At 36.6% G+C, this 16,460-nt stretch overlaps 1 protein-coding gene across 1 annotated transcript in view; it reads left to right on the plus strand.

Annotated features, from left to right (window-relative positions):
- Positions 1-16,460, plus strand: part of ICA1L (islet cell autoantigen 1 like) — a 67,687-nt gene that overhangs the window by 20,419 nt on the left and 30,808 nt on the right. Inside the window, exons 2-5 of the mRNA XM_027123787.1 lie at positions 7,289-7,457; positions 9,840-9,912; positions 14,420-14,543; positions 15,706-15,904. Of these exons, the coding sequence (XP_026979588.1) occupies positions 7,296-7,457; positions 9,840-9,912; positions 14,420-14,543; positions 15,706-15,904 (558 nt within the window). The 5' untranslated portion in view covers positions 7,289-7,295. The remainder of the gene's footprint in view (positions 1-7,288; positions 7,458-9,839; positions 9,913-14,419; positions 14,544-15,705; positions 15,905-16,460) is intronic.

Genomic DNA, 16,460 nt, shown 5'->3' on the forward strand with positions numbered 1-16,460 from the left:
TCCAAGAGATAGCTACAAATACAAATTTAAATGTTATATAATGCAAAAATGAGTAAAGTGTTCCATGTGATGACTGTGTTCAAGTAAAAAAAATATTGTACTCTTTCTAGAAATAAAGGAGATTATGGACTTCCCTGGCGGTCCAGTGATTAAGACTCTGTGCTCCCACTACAGGGGGCAGTTTCGATCCCTGGTTGGGGAACTAAGATCCCACATGCCGTACAACACGGCCAAAAAAAAAAAAAAAAAAAGAAAGGAGATTTCTAGTTAAGATGGCATGGTAAGTTCTGCTCCAAATTCATAGTAATCAAAAAAAAAAACAAACCCCAGAAAGTTTATCTTGGCTAGATAATAAGATAAACATGGACTAGAAACAAAATAGACAAAAGAGGTGAGTGGACTGAAACAGACGTCTTGAGCTCTCAGTATAGAAGTAGGTCCTAGCTTCTGGGAGTTCAGGTTCTGCAGGTTGGTAGAAATTAAAAGTGTTTCACATGCAATGCTCCTTCAACACCCTGAATAGATCGGTAGTATTTCAGATACCACTATATCAGGGTCCCTAAAATATCAGTATATGACACTGTGAAAGTAGCAACCCTGAAGGTGAAGTGGAGGCAACTAGATTATAGATCTAGTGATCTATAATCACTAGATAAGGAGGAATAACCAGAGAGAGGAAAAAGGAAAAGTAAAGATTTTATACTCAAAATAAGCTTACAGAATTCAACCAACAAAATCAATATTTGGAAAATGAATTTACTCCATATAAAAAGTCTAAGAATTCTATATATTTAGGGTGCCAAAGAGAAAAATTATGGAATGATGTCATTAAAAAGGATAAAAAATTAGAATATTAAGAAGAACCAATTGGAAAACTTGGAAATTAAGAAAGAAAGAAACAGTCACTGGATTAAAAAAAAAAAAACTCAATAGGTATGATGAACTCTAGACTGAACAGAGTTGAAAAGAGAATTCATAAACTGGAAGATTGTACTGAAGAACTTATCCAAAATATAGGACAGACAAACAGATAAAAAAATGAGCCATTAAGACATACAAAGAATAACACCCAATAGAAGATTCAGATAAAAAGAAGAAATTATGGCTGAAAAGGAATATTTGAAGGGATTACAGCTTAGAATTTTCTAGAACTGAAGGAAGACATGAACCTCCATAAGGAAAATACACTCTACTTAAATACATCTTAGAGAATCTCAGGACATCACAGATAAAACCTCTTTTCTAAAAGATTCAAATAGAAAAAGGAGGGACAGTAGGAGCCCAGACTTCTCATTGACTGCAATAGACGACCTAAGGTATTAGGGCTTCTATCCTCAGTTAAGGAACACTAAGGAATGTTATATAATGGAAACAACAAAACAGACACATACATAGCAACATACATAGAACTTAAAAACAGAGGACTGGGGACTTCCCTGGTGGCCCAGTGGTTAAGACTCTGAGCTGCCAATGCAGGGGGCCAGGGTTCGATCCCTGGTCAGGAACTAGATCCCACATGCTCCAACGAAGATCCTGCGTGCTGCAACTAAGACCCGGCACAGCCAGGTAAATAAATAAGTAAATAAATAAATACTGAGTGAAGAAAAAGCAACAAAAAATCAGAAGTGGAATCTACAGCACAGTGTCATTTGTGTAGATTAGCATATGTACATAACACATTTTACAAGAACACATTCAAATAAAAAGGTACACATCAAACACATTGAATGATTGTGATGAGAGATGGATATGAGGAAGGGGTTAAAAAGGAAGGAATATACAAATAAATGAACAAACAAAATAATGAGTCTTGCATGGACCAATAATGATAGCTTTAAAAAGAGGAGAATTGTTGCCAATCTATACTTTTATATACAATTAAACTATCATTTATGAATGAAGGCAAAATAGAATGCCATAGATACCAAAACTGAGAGAATTTCTATCCACCGGATTATTTAGGATTGACAGGATTTATTTAGGATAAGACCTAAATAAATGGAGATACATACTATGTTCATGAAGTGGAAGACTCAATATTATTAAGATGCCAGTCCTTCACAGATTGATCTGCAGATTCAGTGCCATCCCAATCTAAATTCCAGAACTCTACAGCTCAATACTAAAAAAAAAAAGACAAACAAACCAATTTAAAAGTGAGCAAAAGACTTACAAACACAACAATGGAGGATATACAAAAGGCCAGTTGGCACATGAAAAAGTGTTCATTATCAGTTGTCAGGAAAATACACATTAAAGCTGTAAGGAAATACCACTACACAACTAGAATGGATAAAACTAAAAAGTCTGCCAACGTTAAATGTTATTGAGGTTGTGGAACAATTATAACTCCCATACATTGCTAATGGGAATGTAAAACAGCAATTTTTTATAAAGAGTACACCAATCCTTTGATAGAGAAAAATCCATTTCTAGGTTTTATTGAAGAGAAGTGAAGACATTTGTCCACAAGAGACTTGTATAGGCATATTCATAGCAGATTTATTTACAGTAGTGAAAAATTAAAGCATACTGTTAACACTCATACAATGGATTACTGTTCAGCGATAAAAAAGAAGAAACTAGGAAAGGAAAAACTAAGGTGAAAAAAAATCAAAACATTTATTATTTATGGTAGGCTAGGCATTGGCTGGAAAGGGATACAAGAGAACTTTCTGGGGAGTTGGAAATGTTCTATACCATAATACCTATTTGTCAAAAGTATACAGCTAAAAATTGTACATTTCATTGTATGTAAATATTATCAAAAATAACCATATAAAATGTTGATGATGATAATGATTATGGAGTAAGGTGGTAGGGAATAGGTGAAGGTATAAATGACACAGAAATGACAGAATATTGGGATGATTGAGCTATCATTTTATTGTTGTCTGCATATGTTAAACTATATATAACTTTTGAAGAAATTAAGAAAGAAAAATGTCTTATGTTTACCCAGACATTTACCAGTTCCAGTCATCTTCATTCTTTCCTATAGATAAATTACTGTTGTAATTTCCCTTCAGCCTGTAGAATTTGTTAGCATTTCTAAAAGTCCCCTGGCCATGAATTGTCTCAGTTCTTTATCTGAAAATGGCTTTATTTTGATTTCAGTTTTAAAGGACAGTTTCAGTAGAGAATTATGAGTTGATAGTTTTTCTTTCTTTCATTCAACACCTTAAATATGTCCTTCCACTGTAGTCCGGCTTTTGTTGTTTTTGTTGAGAGCTTCCATCTTATTTATATTTTTGTTCCCGTTTGTGTAATATACCATTTTTCTCTGCTTTCGAGATAGATTTTCTCTTTATCTTTGAATTGAAGCAGTTGGTCTATGATGTGCCTATTTGTGGTTTTCCTTGTGTTTATCAGTCTATAAGTTAATGTCATTTACAAAATTAGGATTTTTGTTGTTGTTGTTTTGTTTTTGCGTTATGCGGGCCTCTCACTGTTGTGGCCTCTCCCATTGCGGAGCACAGGCTCCGGACGCGCAGGCTCTGGACGTGCAGGCTCAGCGGCTCAGCCGCTCCACATGTGGGATCCTCCCGGACCGGGGCACGAACCCGTGTCCCCTGCATCGGCAGGCGGACTCTCAACCACTGCGCCACCAGGGAAGCCCTAGGATGTTTTATTCAGATATTTTTCATTCCCCTTCTATTCCTCCTCTCCTTCAGGGTCTTTTTTTTTTCTTCTCTGTTCTTCAGATTAGGTAATTTTTATTGATTCATCTTCAGCTTCACTTCTTATATCTCCCATCTTCAGTTTATCCTTAAGAGTATCCAGTCAGTTTTTAATTGCATTTATTGAACTTTGCAACTTGAAACTTTCACTTGTTTTCTTTTGATATTTTCTGTCTATTCATTTATTGTGCACATATCCTACTTTAAGTCTTTTACATGTTTATAATAGCTGGTCTAAAGTGCTTGTCTGATAATTGTAATATCTGAGAAATCTTTGGAATCTATTTTACTGACTTTTTTTCATGGAGTATGGGTCACATTTTCCTATTTCTTTGCATGTCTAGTGTTTTTTAGTTGGATACTTGACTTTTGTTTTTGTTTTTTGTTTTTGTGGGGTTTTTTTTTGCGGTACGCGGGCCTCTCACTCTTGTGGCCTCTCCCGTTGTGGAGCACAGGCTCCGGACGCGCAGGATCCGGACACGCAGGCTCAGCGGCCATGGCTCACGGGCCCAGCCGCTCCGCGGCATGTGGGATTTTCCCGGACCGGAGCACGAACCCATGTCCCCTGCGTCGGCAGGCTGACTCTCAACCACTGTGCCACCAGGGAAGCCCGATACTTGCCTTTTTAAATGATGGATTTTAGAGACTCTGAATTCTGTTTTGCTTCTCTGAAAAATAATTTTTATTCTAGAAGGCAGTTAACTTGACTGAATTCAAATTCCAGACTCTTGTCTCCACTGTAGTGGTAGCAGTTGAAACCTTTACTTCAGTTTCTAGCTGCTGATTTTCTGCGAGGACCCCTAGGGTCCCCTCCTTCACTTCATGATTAGTTTAGTGAACAGCACAGGTCTTGGGAGCTCTTTGTGTACAGAGATCGTCTCCTCTTTGGCTCCCTCCCTTCCATGATATTCTTCCTAAATTTCTGGTAGTTCTCCAGCCTTGAGCTCTGTCATCTGATGATGTCAAGCCAGTAAGACTTGGCTTTCTACTCAACCTACCCCCAGTGGCAAGCAGATTTAGCAGTGCCCTCCACCAAAAAATGCAAATGTACAAATCTCACCTTTCGCAGATTTACCCACCCAGTCACTGTCCTCCCCTTGCCAGGGAATGTGTGCTCTCTGCAGGCAGGATAGATTTCAGAGAGGAAGGGGAGGACTCAGTTTATTGCTCTCAAATCCAATCAGATAAGTTACTCTTCCTTGCGTATGAAGGAGCTAGTGAGGGAGTGGAGAGAGGCCAGGAGTATACTGTTCAAGCTACATCAGCAAAGTGAGTCGAGGTGGGGAAGAGATGTTCTCTTCTGATACTCCTAAGAAGTTTGTTCTCTTAACTGATTGGGCCTAAGCCTACGTCAGCTTAGTAGAAGAGATCAGCAGTTTGTCATACAGTTGGACTGACCCTCATGCTGATAACAATCTGGAGGGGAACACTAATTGAAAACCATCAAAAGCAAGCAAAAGCAGACAGAAATTGGAGGGGAAAGATAAACTGCAAGTTTTCCCGCAAGACTTTCTGTCAGACGGTATAATGCTTACATCAAATCCATTACCCCCCTGTACTATTTTCTATGCCAAATTATGTCCAACCCAGTTACCAGCATAGCACATGAGAGGTGCTACAGTTAAATGATAATTAATCTATACTGTCCAGGAATCCAGGAGGATATCCAAAGGAGAATAGCCAGCAAATATCTGGAAGAGTGGCCACCTGTGGACTTTACATTTTGTCTTTGTTCTATATAATGCTTTTTTTTTCTTTTTTTGCGGTATGCAGGCCTCTCACTGTTGTGGCCTCTCCCGTTGCGGAGCACAGGCTCTGGACACGCAGGCTCAGCGGCCATGGCTCACGGGCCCAGCCGCTCCACGGCATGTGGGATCTTCCCGGACCAGGGCACGAACCCGTGTCCCCTGCATCAGCAGGCGGACTCTCAACCACTGCGCCACCAGGGAAGCCCTATAATGCTTTTTATTTAAACCTACTTTGTCTGATATTAATGTGGCTACCCCTGCTTTCATTTTCTTTCTACTATATTTACCTGGTATATCTTCTTTTATATAAATTTATTTTATTTATTTATTTTTGGCTGCACTGGGTCTTTGTTGCTGCATGCGGGCTTTCTCTAGTTGCAGCGAGCTGGGGCTACTCTTCATTGCAGTGCACAGGCTTCTTATTGCGGTGGCTTCTCCTGTTGCAGAGCATAGGTTCTAGGTGCGCGGGCTTCAGTAGTTGTGGCTTGTGGGTTCTAGAGCACAGGCTCAGTAGTTGTGGCGCACGGGCTTAGTTGCTCCATGGCACGTGGTATCTTCCAGGACCAGGGATCGAACCCGTGTCCCCTGCATTGACAGGCGTATTCTTTTTTTTTTTCTTTTTGACAGGCGTATTCTTAATCACTGAGCCACCAGGGAAGTCCCTACCTGGTATATCTTAACCCATAATTCTTTATCGTTTTGTTTTAAGCGGATCCCAAATAGCATATAATTGTATATACTGTTTTATTTTTTATGATTTGAGATTCTTTGTATTTAAGAAGAAGTTTTCATTTATTATAGTAAATAATATAATTGTTCTTATTCTGTCATCTTAGTTTACACAATTTGTTATGTTGCCTTACTCCTGTTTTTCCAGTCTTCTTTTGCTTTTGCTGGTTTTTCTCGTTCTCTTGTTTTGCTCCTAATAACTTAGAAATTAGACATCCTATTTTTATTTGATTAGTAATTTCAAAATAAAAAGAAAGTGAACTTCTATTTCTTTACCAACATTAAGAATACATTAGTTATCTATTGATTCCCCTGGAAATGAGTCACATATTTTAGTACCTCCCTTTGTTCCTACCTCCCACCATTTATTGGAATAGTCTGGGCTTTTAAAACTATTATTATTATTTCTTTTTTTTACATTTCATTAATGAACACTTTTCACATTTGCATTTCCTTAATGTAGCCATGTTAACCATGTTAAGAACAGTTACTTAGACATTAATTTCTAAGTTTACAAAAGGTTATAATTTTCATCTCTATTTCTTTTATAACATATCTCCCTTATACTTAAGATCTTTATTTTTGTTAATTTATTGGATACTAAAGTATTTTATATTTTATATTTATATTCTTTAAGTGATTTTTAAAGAAGAGTATATATCTGAATCTTTGCATATCTGAGGGTATATATTAAATGTGTATTCTTCTGACATAGCAGTTAATCCGTAGGAAGTTTTCCTAAGGAAATGATAGCAGGATGCAAAGATGTGTGTACAGGTTCATTTTTCAGTATTATTACAAAAGCAAAAATCAGAAACTAATAAGTGTCTACAAATAGAGATTGGTCGAACAAAATAAAATTATTTCCAGCCATTACTGCAAAATCATAACAGTTTTATCACTTTGTCACCTAATTAATGTATCATTAATCTTTTTGCCTGTTACTTGTGCAAGTTATAATTAAAACATAAATTTAGACCATACAAAGTAAACATTAGCATGTTTAGCTGTCAACATTAATATTCAATTTAGTATCTTTTTCAGTTTTTCAGTTAGATTAAATATTGGCTAAATAGATATTTATTATTGAAAATATTTTTTAAGAAATTTAATTTTAGTTATTTCTTGTAGTCACTCCATGGATTTTTTTGGGCAACCCAGACCAGAAGATAACCAGTCAGTAGTCAGCAGAATGCAAAAGAAATACTGGAAAACCAAACAGGTCTTCATCAAAGCAACCGGGAAAAAGGAGGATGAGCACGTAGTGGCATCTGATGCTGAACTGGATGCTAAACTTGAGGTAAATTTTAGGATTCTGTGTACTGCATATAACTTGTTATTATCTAGGATGACTAAGAGGACTATGACAAGCTTTCATACTGAAGAACTTATCGGGATAAATGCAAAACTTGATAATAGAATAATTGTATCCATTTATCAATCAGATCTTCTGGATAGATCATAATTCTCACAGATTGAGGATTGGCAGAACTGGTGTTCATAAATTAGATAAATCATGAACTAAGTAATTTCTCTGGCACAAGTATTGTAATTTTTATGCCATGTTAATGAATTAATTATATTTCTAATTGGGACCATATACTCATTATGTATCATGTCATAATATTTTGTACTATTTTATCTGAAGTCTATAACTCACTGCAATACATTAACTGAAATCAAATAGTGAGTGAGGATTTTACAAGTTGGAGTTTTTGTTTCTATTATTAAGGGGTGGAGTTAATTGAAGTATGTCATATGCATTTTTGGTTCTGTTTTTCATTTTAAATAAAAGGACTAATTACCAGGAAACAACTTTAAACTTTAAATGCTTTTAAGTAATTAAGCTAATTAGAAGGAAGTTCTCATGTACGTTAATGAAAAAAATCTAGATTTTTAAATGCAGATTTGCTAATTCCATGTACATATACTAATGTAACTTTTACAAACATTTCCAGGCAGGAGTTCTGTTACGCTTGGAATGTAGTAATCTGTTGGGATTCTTAAATATTCTTAAATATTTTTAAATAGAGGTCTAATTAAATAGGTCTTAATCTACTAAGTAATTTTATTCTGCAGAAAATAAACTTTCGTAATTGCCCTAACAAATATGGAAATAGAAATTACTTCTATTTAACAAACTTTTTGTGTTGAAAAGTACAATTTGTGTTGAAAAGTATTATTCTTAGGATTCAGTGACAAATATGGAAAAAAAATGAAGGGACTTTATTTTAAGTAATATGTTTTAGCACCAGGGGAACTCTTCACTGTTGCTACATATATTCCCACAGATGTATATTTTTTTGTATTGTTTCACATTATTAGGTAATGTGTGGGTGACATTTTATATTCAGTGTAATTCTTGTCCATTAGACAAATATTTGGAATCAATCAAGAACTTTCTCCCACAATTGTACTAATTTTTTTAAGAATGAGAAATAGTTTCATTTTAAGTATACCTACAAGTATGCATACTTAAATTATCATGTTGTACACTTTAAATATATTACAGTTTTGTTTGTCAAATTATATCTCACTAAAACTGAAAAAGATATTTTTATTATAACAGTGAAAAGCAATAGTATGTAAATCTTCCAAGGACCCATGGGAAAAAAAATCATAATCACTTCATCATAACAGAACTATCATTTTTGTATTCTTTTCTAATCCCCTTCCATATGGATTTAAAATGCTTTTTAGATTGCCAAATCCATATACCAAGTGTAATTCAAACATACTTAAACTTACGTGGAAAATTGATGGTTGCTCCTCCACTTAGATTTTAGTGTCTGTTATCAGTCTTCCTTCGATCTGATCAAACATCAAAATAACAACAAAACTACATCAGAGATAGATCATTCAGGCTTAATGGTGATATTGGAAGTTCATTTGATAATCTCAAAGGATTAGGGCCTAATATTGTACCACAGTGCCAAGGTCTTTTTGAACTAAAGTCTCATAGCAACTCTTCAGCGAAGGACTTTGTGAGTCTTCTTTAGGCTGCACCCTAAAACCCATGCTGGCTTCTTTCTCTGGGAAAACCTAAATGTATAGATATGTGTGAAGAGTTACCTCACGTGTATGTGTCCTGATCTCAAATTTTCACTTGCTTTGAAATGGGAGCCTACTGGATATTTTATTTTTTTGTTAGCTATTAGCAGCAGTGATAATGAAGGGATTAATATTCATGGAAAATTCTAAACAAAAATAATCCAAAAGTAATTTATTTTTGATGTTGTAACACATTATTTAATTTTTATGGTAAACTCACTGACCTGTTTTGCTTAGACCGGTATTGGAGAAAAGTCAGACTCCGAGTTAGTTAGTGTTTTCTAAGGCTATCTATACTCTTTTCATCAGTGGTAAGCAATGTTTGATGTAGTTTATATTAGATTTACATTTTTGCTATTTAGACAGTTTGGAGCTGAGGGGAGGACAAATTCCACAGTTATAAATTTTTATTAGTTCCCATGTATTTATCACCATTTCTTCCAACCCTCATGGGGGAAATCTAAATGTGCTTTTTCTACGCCTGAAATAAAATCAAAACTGAAGTATATCACAGTCAAGGAAAATAGACATAATACTTATAAGAAAATGTTTTGCTTTTGAAGTGCTTTTTAAATATTTTATATTTGTTTATGGTTCTTTACATTGTCCTAATAAAATTTATATTTCAAAGGTTTTTCACTCCATTCAAGAGACATGCACTGAACTTCTGAAGATAGTTGAGAAATATCAGCTAAAACTCAACGGTATGAAATCATAGATATCTATCTGACAATTCCCATTTAAAATAAATATTCATTTGCATTTTTTTAAATGAAAGGTTTAATGTAAAAATAGTAGTTTATTAAATTATTTTGTGGACAGTTTCTAATGACAAAAATGAGTATTTACAGTGACCTGTTCTCAAATCCCCCAGTGTCCTCAGTTCATCAGATCCTCTGACAGACTCATTTTGCTGAGTTTAGTTTTCCTTCCCAGAGTCTTAAGTGGATTTGCTTCCATCATTTAAAAGCTCTCTTTCTCAACCCCTACTTGCTCTAGCAGTTGCCATCCCATTCCTCTGCTCCTTTCACAGGGAATTTCGACATAATTATCTGTAGGCACAGAATCCATTCCTTTCCTTCCACTTCTCATTCTTTAACCTTATTCCTTGACTCCAATTCCCTTTCTTCCCACATATTCAACATCTATAAACCTTTTAGGTTTTCACTCCCACCAGTCAGGTTTTCACTCCCACCACTGCACCAGATTGCTCTTGTCATAGTCATGAAGCAATAAATCCAGGGACCAATTCTCGGTCCGTGTCACATTATTTAACACAGTTGATTATCCGCCCCCTCCTTGAGACACTCTCTGTGCTTGGCTTCCAGTTACCACATGTCCCTGGATTTCTTTTTAATGGTCATTCCTTCTCAGTATCGTGCCACTGCTGGAATCTCTTCTCTTCTATTTTTTTTTAAATAAATTATTTTATTTTATTTATTGCTGTGTTGGGTCTTCGCTGCTGTGCCCAGGCTTTCTCTAGTTGCAGCAAGCGGGGTCTACTCTTCATTGCGGTGCGCAGACTTCTCATTGCGGTGGCTTCTCTTGTTGCGGAGCACGGGCTCTAGGTGCGTGGGCTTCAGTAGTTGTGGCACACGGGCTCAGTAGTTGTGGTGCACGGGCTTAGTTGCTCCGCGGCATGTGGGATCTTCCCAGACCAGGGCTCAAACCCGTGTCCCCTGCATTGGCAGGTGGATTCTTAACCACTGCACCACCAGGGAAGCCCTCTCCTCTCTTGACCTCTTCTGATTGGAACTCAATCTTTGGATCTCTTCTCCTGCCTTAATTACAGTTCCCTACTGGACATGGCCACCTCTCTGATTCTGTTACTTCTCTAATCTCATCTCCTCTTGAGCCATGTTAATCTCCTTCACAGTAGGCATATCTGCATAGTCGGCTCCTGATCTTCTTTAGGTATGTGGTCAAGTGTCATCTTTTTAGTGAGTCCTTCCCTGACCCCCATATCTAAAATGAAATACCCCTCTTTCTCATAAGTCTGTCTACTTAACAATAGAACTTAACAGTATTCAACATTCTGTATATTTTATCTGTTGTTTTTCTTACCACCACTAGAGTATGCCCTCCTTAAGGACAGGAATTTGTCTGTTTATTTCTGGTCTCCTAACCTAGAAACAATGTCTAGCATACAGTGAATACTTAATATATATTTGCTCAATGAATGGTTTTCTTGTGTAGCTGTGTAAATTGGTCTCAAAATTTTACAATCAAAGTTCATGTGTTGTCCTGTTAAAGCAAGAAATCCATTATAGCATGGTAATTTTTTGAGTGCCTGCCATGTGTAAAACTATGTCCTTTTCCCAAGGCAGTAGTTTGAGAAACAACTTTTTGTAACAAAATAAGAGACAAGAATAGTGTGTAATTGAATTCAGGATAGTGATACAGACATACCTCTGAATTCTCTTGGAGTGAAAAATAACTGTGTATTAGAGTGATTGGTAAAGGCAACTCCATAGATGGGAATTGAGGTAAAATGTAAAAGGTTTATAGATGTTGAATATGTGGGAAGAAAGGGAATTGGAGTCAAGGAATAAGGTTAAAGAATGAGAACAGTCTGCATGATGGAAGAGTTTGTAATTGGGACTAGTAGGGTGATACAAGAGCAAAGGAAGATTCGAGTCAGATTGCTAAGGACCTTAAATATTTTACCAAGCAGTAAAAAGCCATTGCAATCATTGGAGCAAGGGAGTCCTGTGACAGAAATGTAAAGAAACATTTGCAAGTTTGTGCATACTGCATTTTGTCCTGGGATCACCAGATCTTTTAGCATGCTGGTGGAGCATTTCAGGGTAAGGAAGGGATATACATATATATATTTCATCATGTACTTTCTCTTCAAGGTTGTGTTTGACTGTGTGATTTCTTGAAGACTGTTTTATTAATAGATCTTCTGTTGAGACTAACATTGGACAATTGCAGTAGATTCCTCCATCACTATAAAGCTTTATGAGAATAACTTGGCTGGGGAAGAACACATAGGAGTAGGGTCTCTGTAGTTTTTGGCAGCAGGTCCCAACACAGAATTAGCACAGATTCAGCTTCATCTCCTCCCCTTTCTGCATTGATAAGGATGAGGCTCAATGATGGTTCTTGTTCAATTGATATTTGTTAATGAGATAGTCCGAGTTCTCAGAGAGCTTTCTGGATCATCTACAAGTTAATATTTTTTTTCTAGTAGTTTTCATTGAGGTATATTTTATGAAGTTCTGATTCAAAGGAAATATGTAATCTGTACATCTTTGAAGTAATGAGAATATTAAATTAAGCAGATTCCTCAAATCCAATCCACTCTTAATCAGGTTAATTGTTCATAAAACAGCACTCGGTTTTATTAAAGATGATACTACAGAATGTGTAGACACCCTCTCCCAAACACCATCGTGCTCTCCTAGGGCCTCCCTTGTAGGTACTACAGGGAGGACCAGGCGGGGGGGCAGCTAGCAAGTGAGAAGGCCTGAGTTCCCCTGCTGCCTCAGAGGTATTAAAAGGGACTTCCCTTTCAGTTTTTAACTTCAGTTTTTCCATCAGTAAACTAGGGTGAAATTAAGCATGACATTTGTCCTGTTTTTCACTTTTTTTTATAGAATTCTTTTTGAAATTAATTTATTAATTAATTGATTTTTGGCTGCATTGGGTGTTTGTTGCTGCACACGGGCTTTCTCTAGTTGCGGCAAGTGGGAGCTACTCTTCGTTGGCAGTGCACGGACTTCTCATTGCAGTGGCTTCTCTTGTTGTGGAGCACGGGCTCTAGGAACGCAGACTTCAGTAGTTGTGGCATGCAGGCTTCAGTAGTTGTGGCACACAGGCTCAGTAGTTGTGGCTCGCAGGCTCTAGAATGCAGGCTCAGTAGTTGTGGCGCACGGGCTTAGTTGCTCTGCGGCATGTGGGATCTTCCTGGACCAGGGCTCGAACCCATGTCCCCTGCATTGGCAGGTGGATTCTTAACCACTGTGCCACCAGAGAAGTCCTTGTTTTTCACTTTAAGCTCACAATTTGAACACTTTATGGGCTTCCTCACCTGTTTGTCTTATTGTGATTAAAGGGGTCATCTTCCACTAGATCAGCGCTTCTAAAACTGTGGTGAAGGGCCATTTTCTGTCTTGTGTTTTACTTTCAATCTGTTGTAAACTGACACTTTTGAAAATACAATAAAAATGAATTTTCAGAAAAATGGAATTAAAGAAGACATGCAAAATATAGGCACACTTTTTTATTATTAGACTCAGATATAAAACAGTCAAATTGGTAAAAGTTTCTAAATAGTTTCTTAGTTTTGATATCTGTCACAAGCTGGTAGCAAATGGTTCTGGACCGACATTGGTCTACGGACCACACTTTGAGTAGTATTGTACTACATGACAACTTTAAGGGTTTTAGGAACCAAATCGTGGACAGTTGTGGGTCTGAGATACTGAGCATAGGAAAATGAAGCCAGGATGGGAGACAAGAATAAGTTAAGTTTAAATAGAAAGCCAGGGGCTTCCCTGGTGGCGCAGTGGTTAAGAATCTGACTGCCAATGCAGAGGACACGGGTTTGAGCCCTGGTCCAGGAAGATCCCACATGCCGCGGAGCAGCTAAGCCCGTGCACCACAACTACTGAGCCTGCGCTCTAGAGCCCGCAAGCCACAACTACTGAAGCCCGTGTGCCTAGAGCCTGTGCTCCGCAACAAGAGAAGCCACTGCAATGAGAAGCACGCGCACTGCAATGAAGAGTAGCCCCTGCTTGACGCAACTAGAGAAAGCCTACGCACAGCGACGAAGACCCAGTGCAGCCAAAAATAAATAAAATAAAAAAATAAATAGAAACCCCCAAATACTTTGTAAGAGGCAATGATCCTAAAGTGCACGTTTGAAAATGGATCATCTGTGGCTTTGTTTTATTATTTTGGAATTTTTTTTTTCACTAAAGATCAGTCTTTCCCGAAGTGAGGTCCATGGAGTCAGTGCATCAAAATCATCTGGAGTGCTTGTTTAAAAAAAAAAAAAACAGATCCTCAGACCTGTAAAATCAGAATCTCTGGAGATGAAGCCCAGGAATTTGCATTTTAAAAATAAGTGTCTCTCCTTCCACACCCAAGTAATTCTTATGTATAGAGAGTTATTGCTGTGAGAATTTTATTCGTGTGTGTGTGTGTGTGTTTTAAACCAATGATGAAATGAAACAATGAACTATACTGTCATTTTTTCCCTAGTTATATCGGAGGAAGAAAACGAACTAGGGCTCTTTTTAAAGTTCCAAGCAGAACGGGATACAACTCAGGCTGGCAAAATGATGGATGCCACTGGCAAGGCACTCTGTTCTTCAGCCAAGCAAAGGTTTATCATGGTTTTGCATCATCCTTAAATTTGTAGTCAGTATGACAGTTTTGATGTGTGTAGTTAAATTTGCATATTTGTAAAGGTTTCTCTTCATTCCATTAGAGGATTAAAAGAGAAGTATATTGCAGTATATAGTTGTTTTGATGCCTAAGTCTTATTTATTTTGAATTTAAAATAATTATTTAAAAATTGACATTCACAGGTTGCTTAATTCCTAGAAATAGACTTTAGGCCTGTACTTAAATTTCTTAAGTGGTTTAATGTAACAGAGGCACAGAATGGCTAAAATTTAAACATGTATATATATTTTTTTCACTTTTTGGATATTATACTATCTATGAGTACATTGGAACTTTTCCTCTTTTTAGGCAGAGGAAATTTTGTCTTCTTAATTATATACTTTGCATTCATTATTTTACAACTTTTTAACATAAAGATACCTGCTGCAAAGAATCTCCTACAATTACTAAATAAAGCCAAAATCTTTGCATTTTCTAGAGAAAAATAAAAATAGACTTTATCAGACCTGTAATGACAATGTATAACTTAAGTGGCTTTATTCTGAAACACCATATTAGTGCAAAAGTCCACCTTTAAGGAGGTGACAAAGAGACAGCCAATAAAAGCCCCTCTATTGCCACTAAGTCAAAAGCAGACCAGAGGAGCTGGGTTTGACTTGTGTTTCTTAAATCCTTTTTTCTCTTGTTCTCATCCTCAGCTGCTAAGAATTTTATCCTCATTCCTTCATCTAGCATTTTATCTGCTTTTCTATACCCAGGTTTTCCCTAAATTTGTCAAAAGAAAGGCTTTCTGCTTATAGGATTATGCTTTATAAATATAGGATCGCTTTACTCAAGGAATTCTTTTCTAAATGGCAGATTTACTTGGCAGATTATCTATACATGGATAAACATCTAAAATGTTGCAAAAATGATATATTGATATTTCCTGAAACAAGAAAGGGAGAGATAGAAACACATCTTTATTAACAGTTCAAAGTTGACTGTATGATCCTTATTTGCTTTCCGATTTTCGTAGGCATCTTAATAATTTCCTGTTTAAAGACTCATCTTGACAGCAAGTTATGCTTTATGGTTGTTTTTGTTTTATTTTGCTTATGGAACGTACATGCCTCTTATTTTTACCTCTCTGCCATTAGATTGGCTCTGTATACTCCCCTGTCTCGTCTTAAGCAAGAAGTAGCAACATTCAGTCAAAGGGCAGTATCTGATACCTTGATGACTGTCAATCGGATGGAGCAGGCGCGCACAGAATATAGAGGAGCTCTGCTGTGGATGAAAGACGTGTCCCAAGAACTGGACCCAGACACCTTAAAACAAATGGAAAAGTTCCGAAAAGTATGAAAATACATCCCTTTTTTATGTTTTCTTGAAGCTCTACTGAATAATTTAATCAAGAGTATAAAACGTCAGACTATTTTTGGAAAATGTGTTATATTATAAATTCTTGGTTGCTTGGAAATCTTCAGTTAACGTACAAAAGGTTGTCACACTTTTTTTTTTTTTTTTTTTACTCTTTGAGTGGCATAATAGATCTACCTTTTAAATGTTGCCTACCTGGACTTTTAGGAGTTGTTTGCAGGAGGAAAACAGTTCATTAGTCAGGAAAAAAAACTTAAGTAAAAACTCATGTAAAATGATTATAAGTGAAGGTTATCAGATTTTTCATTCTGCCACAATACATAGTTTGACCACAAACTGTTAAAGCAACTATATGTGTGAACATATATTTTGCTAAGTAAACTCCTTATTATAAATTGTATTCCCTGAATTTACCATACATAAATAGTAAAATTCACTCACTCCTTCATAAAGTGCCTATAATAAAAATCCATATTTATATTTAGTATTGATGGAGTCTTTTTACTAGCCGTTACAAGTTCTTTGCCTCAAT

The sequence above is a fragment of the Aethalodelphis obliquidens genome, unplaced genomic scaffold (assembly GCF_003676395.1).
Source record: "Aethalodelphis obliquidens isolate GAN/ISIS:26980383/991018 unplaced genomic scaffold, ASM367639v1 scaffold2, whole genome shotgun sequence".
Classification (NCBI taxonomy): Eukaryota; Metazoa; Chordata; class Mammalia; order Artiodactyla; family Delphinidae; genus Aethalodelphis; species Aethalodelphis obliquidens.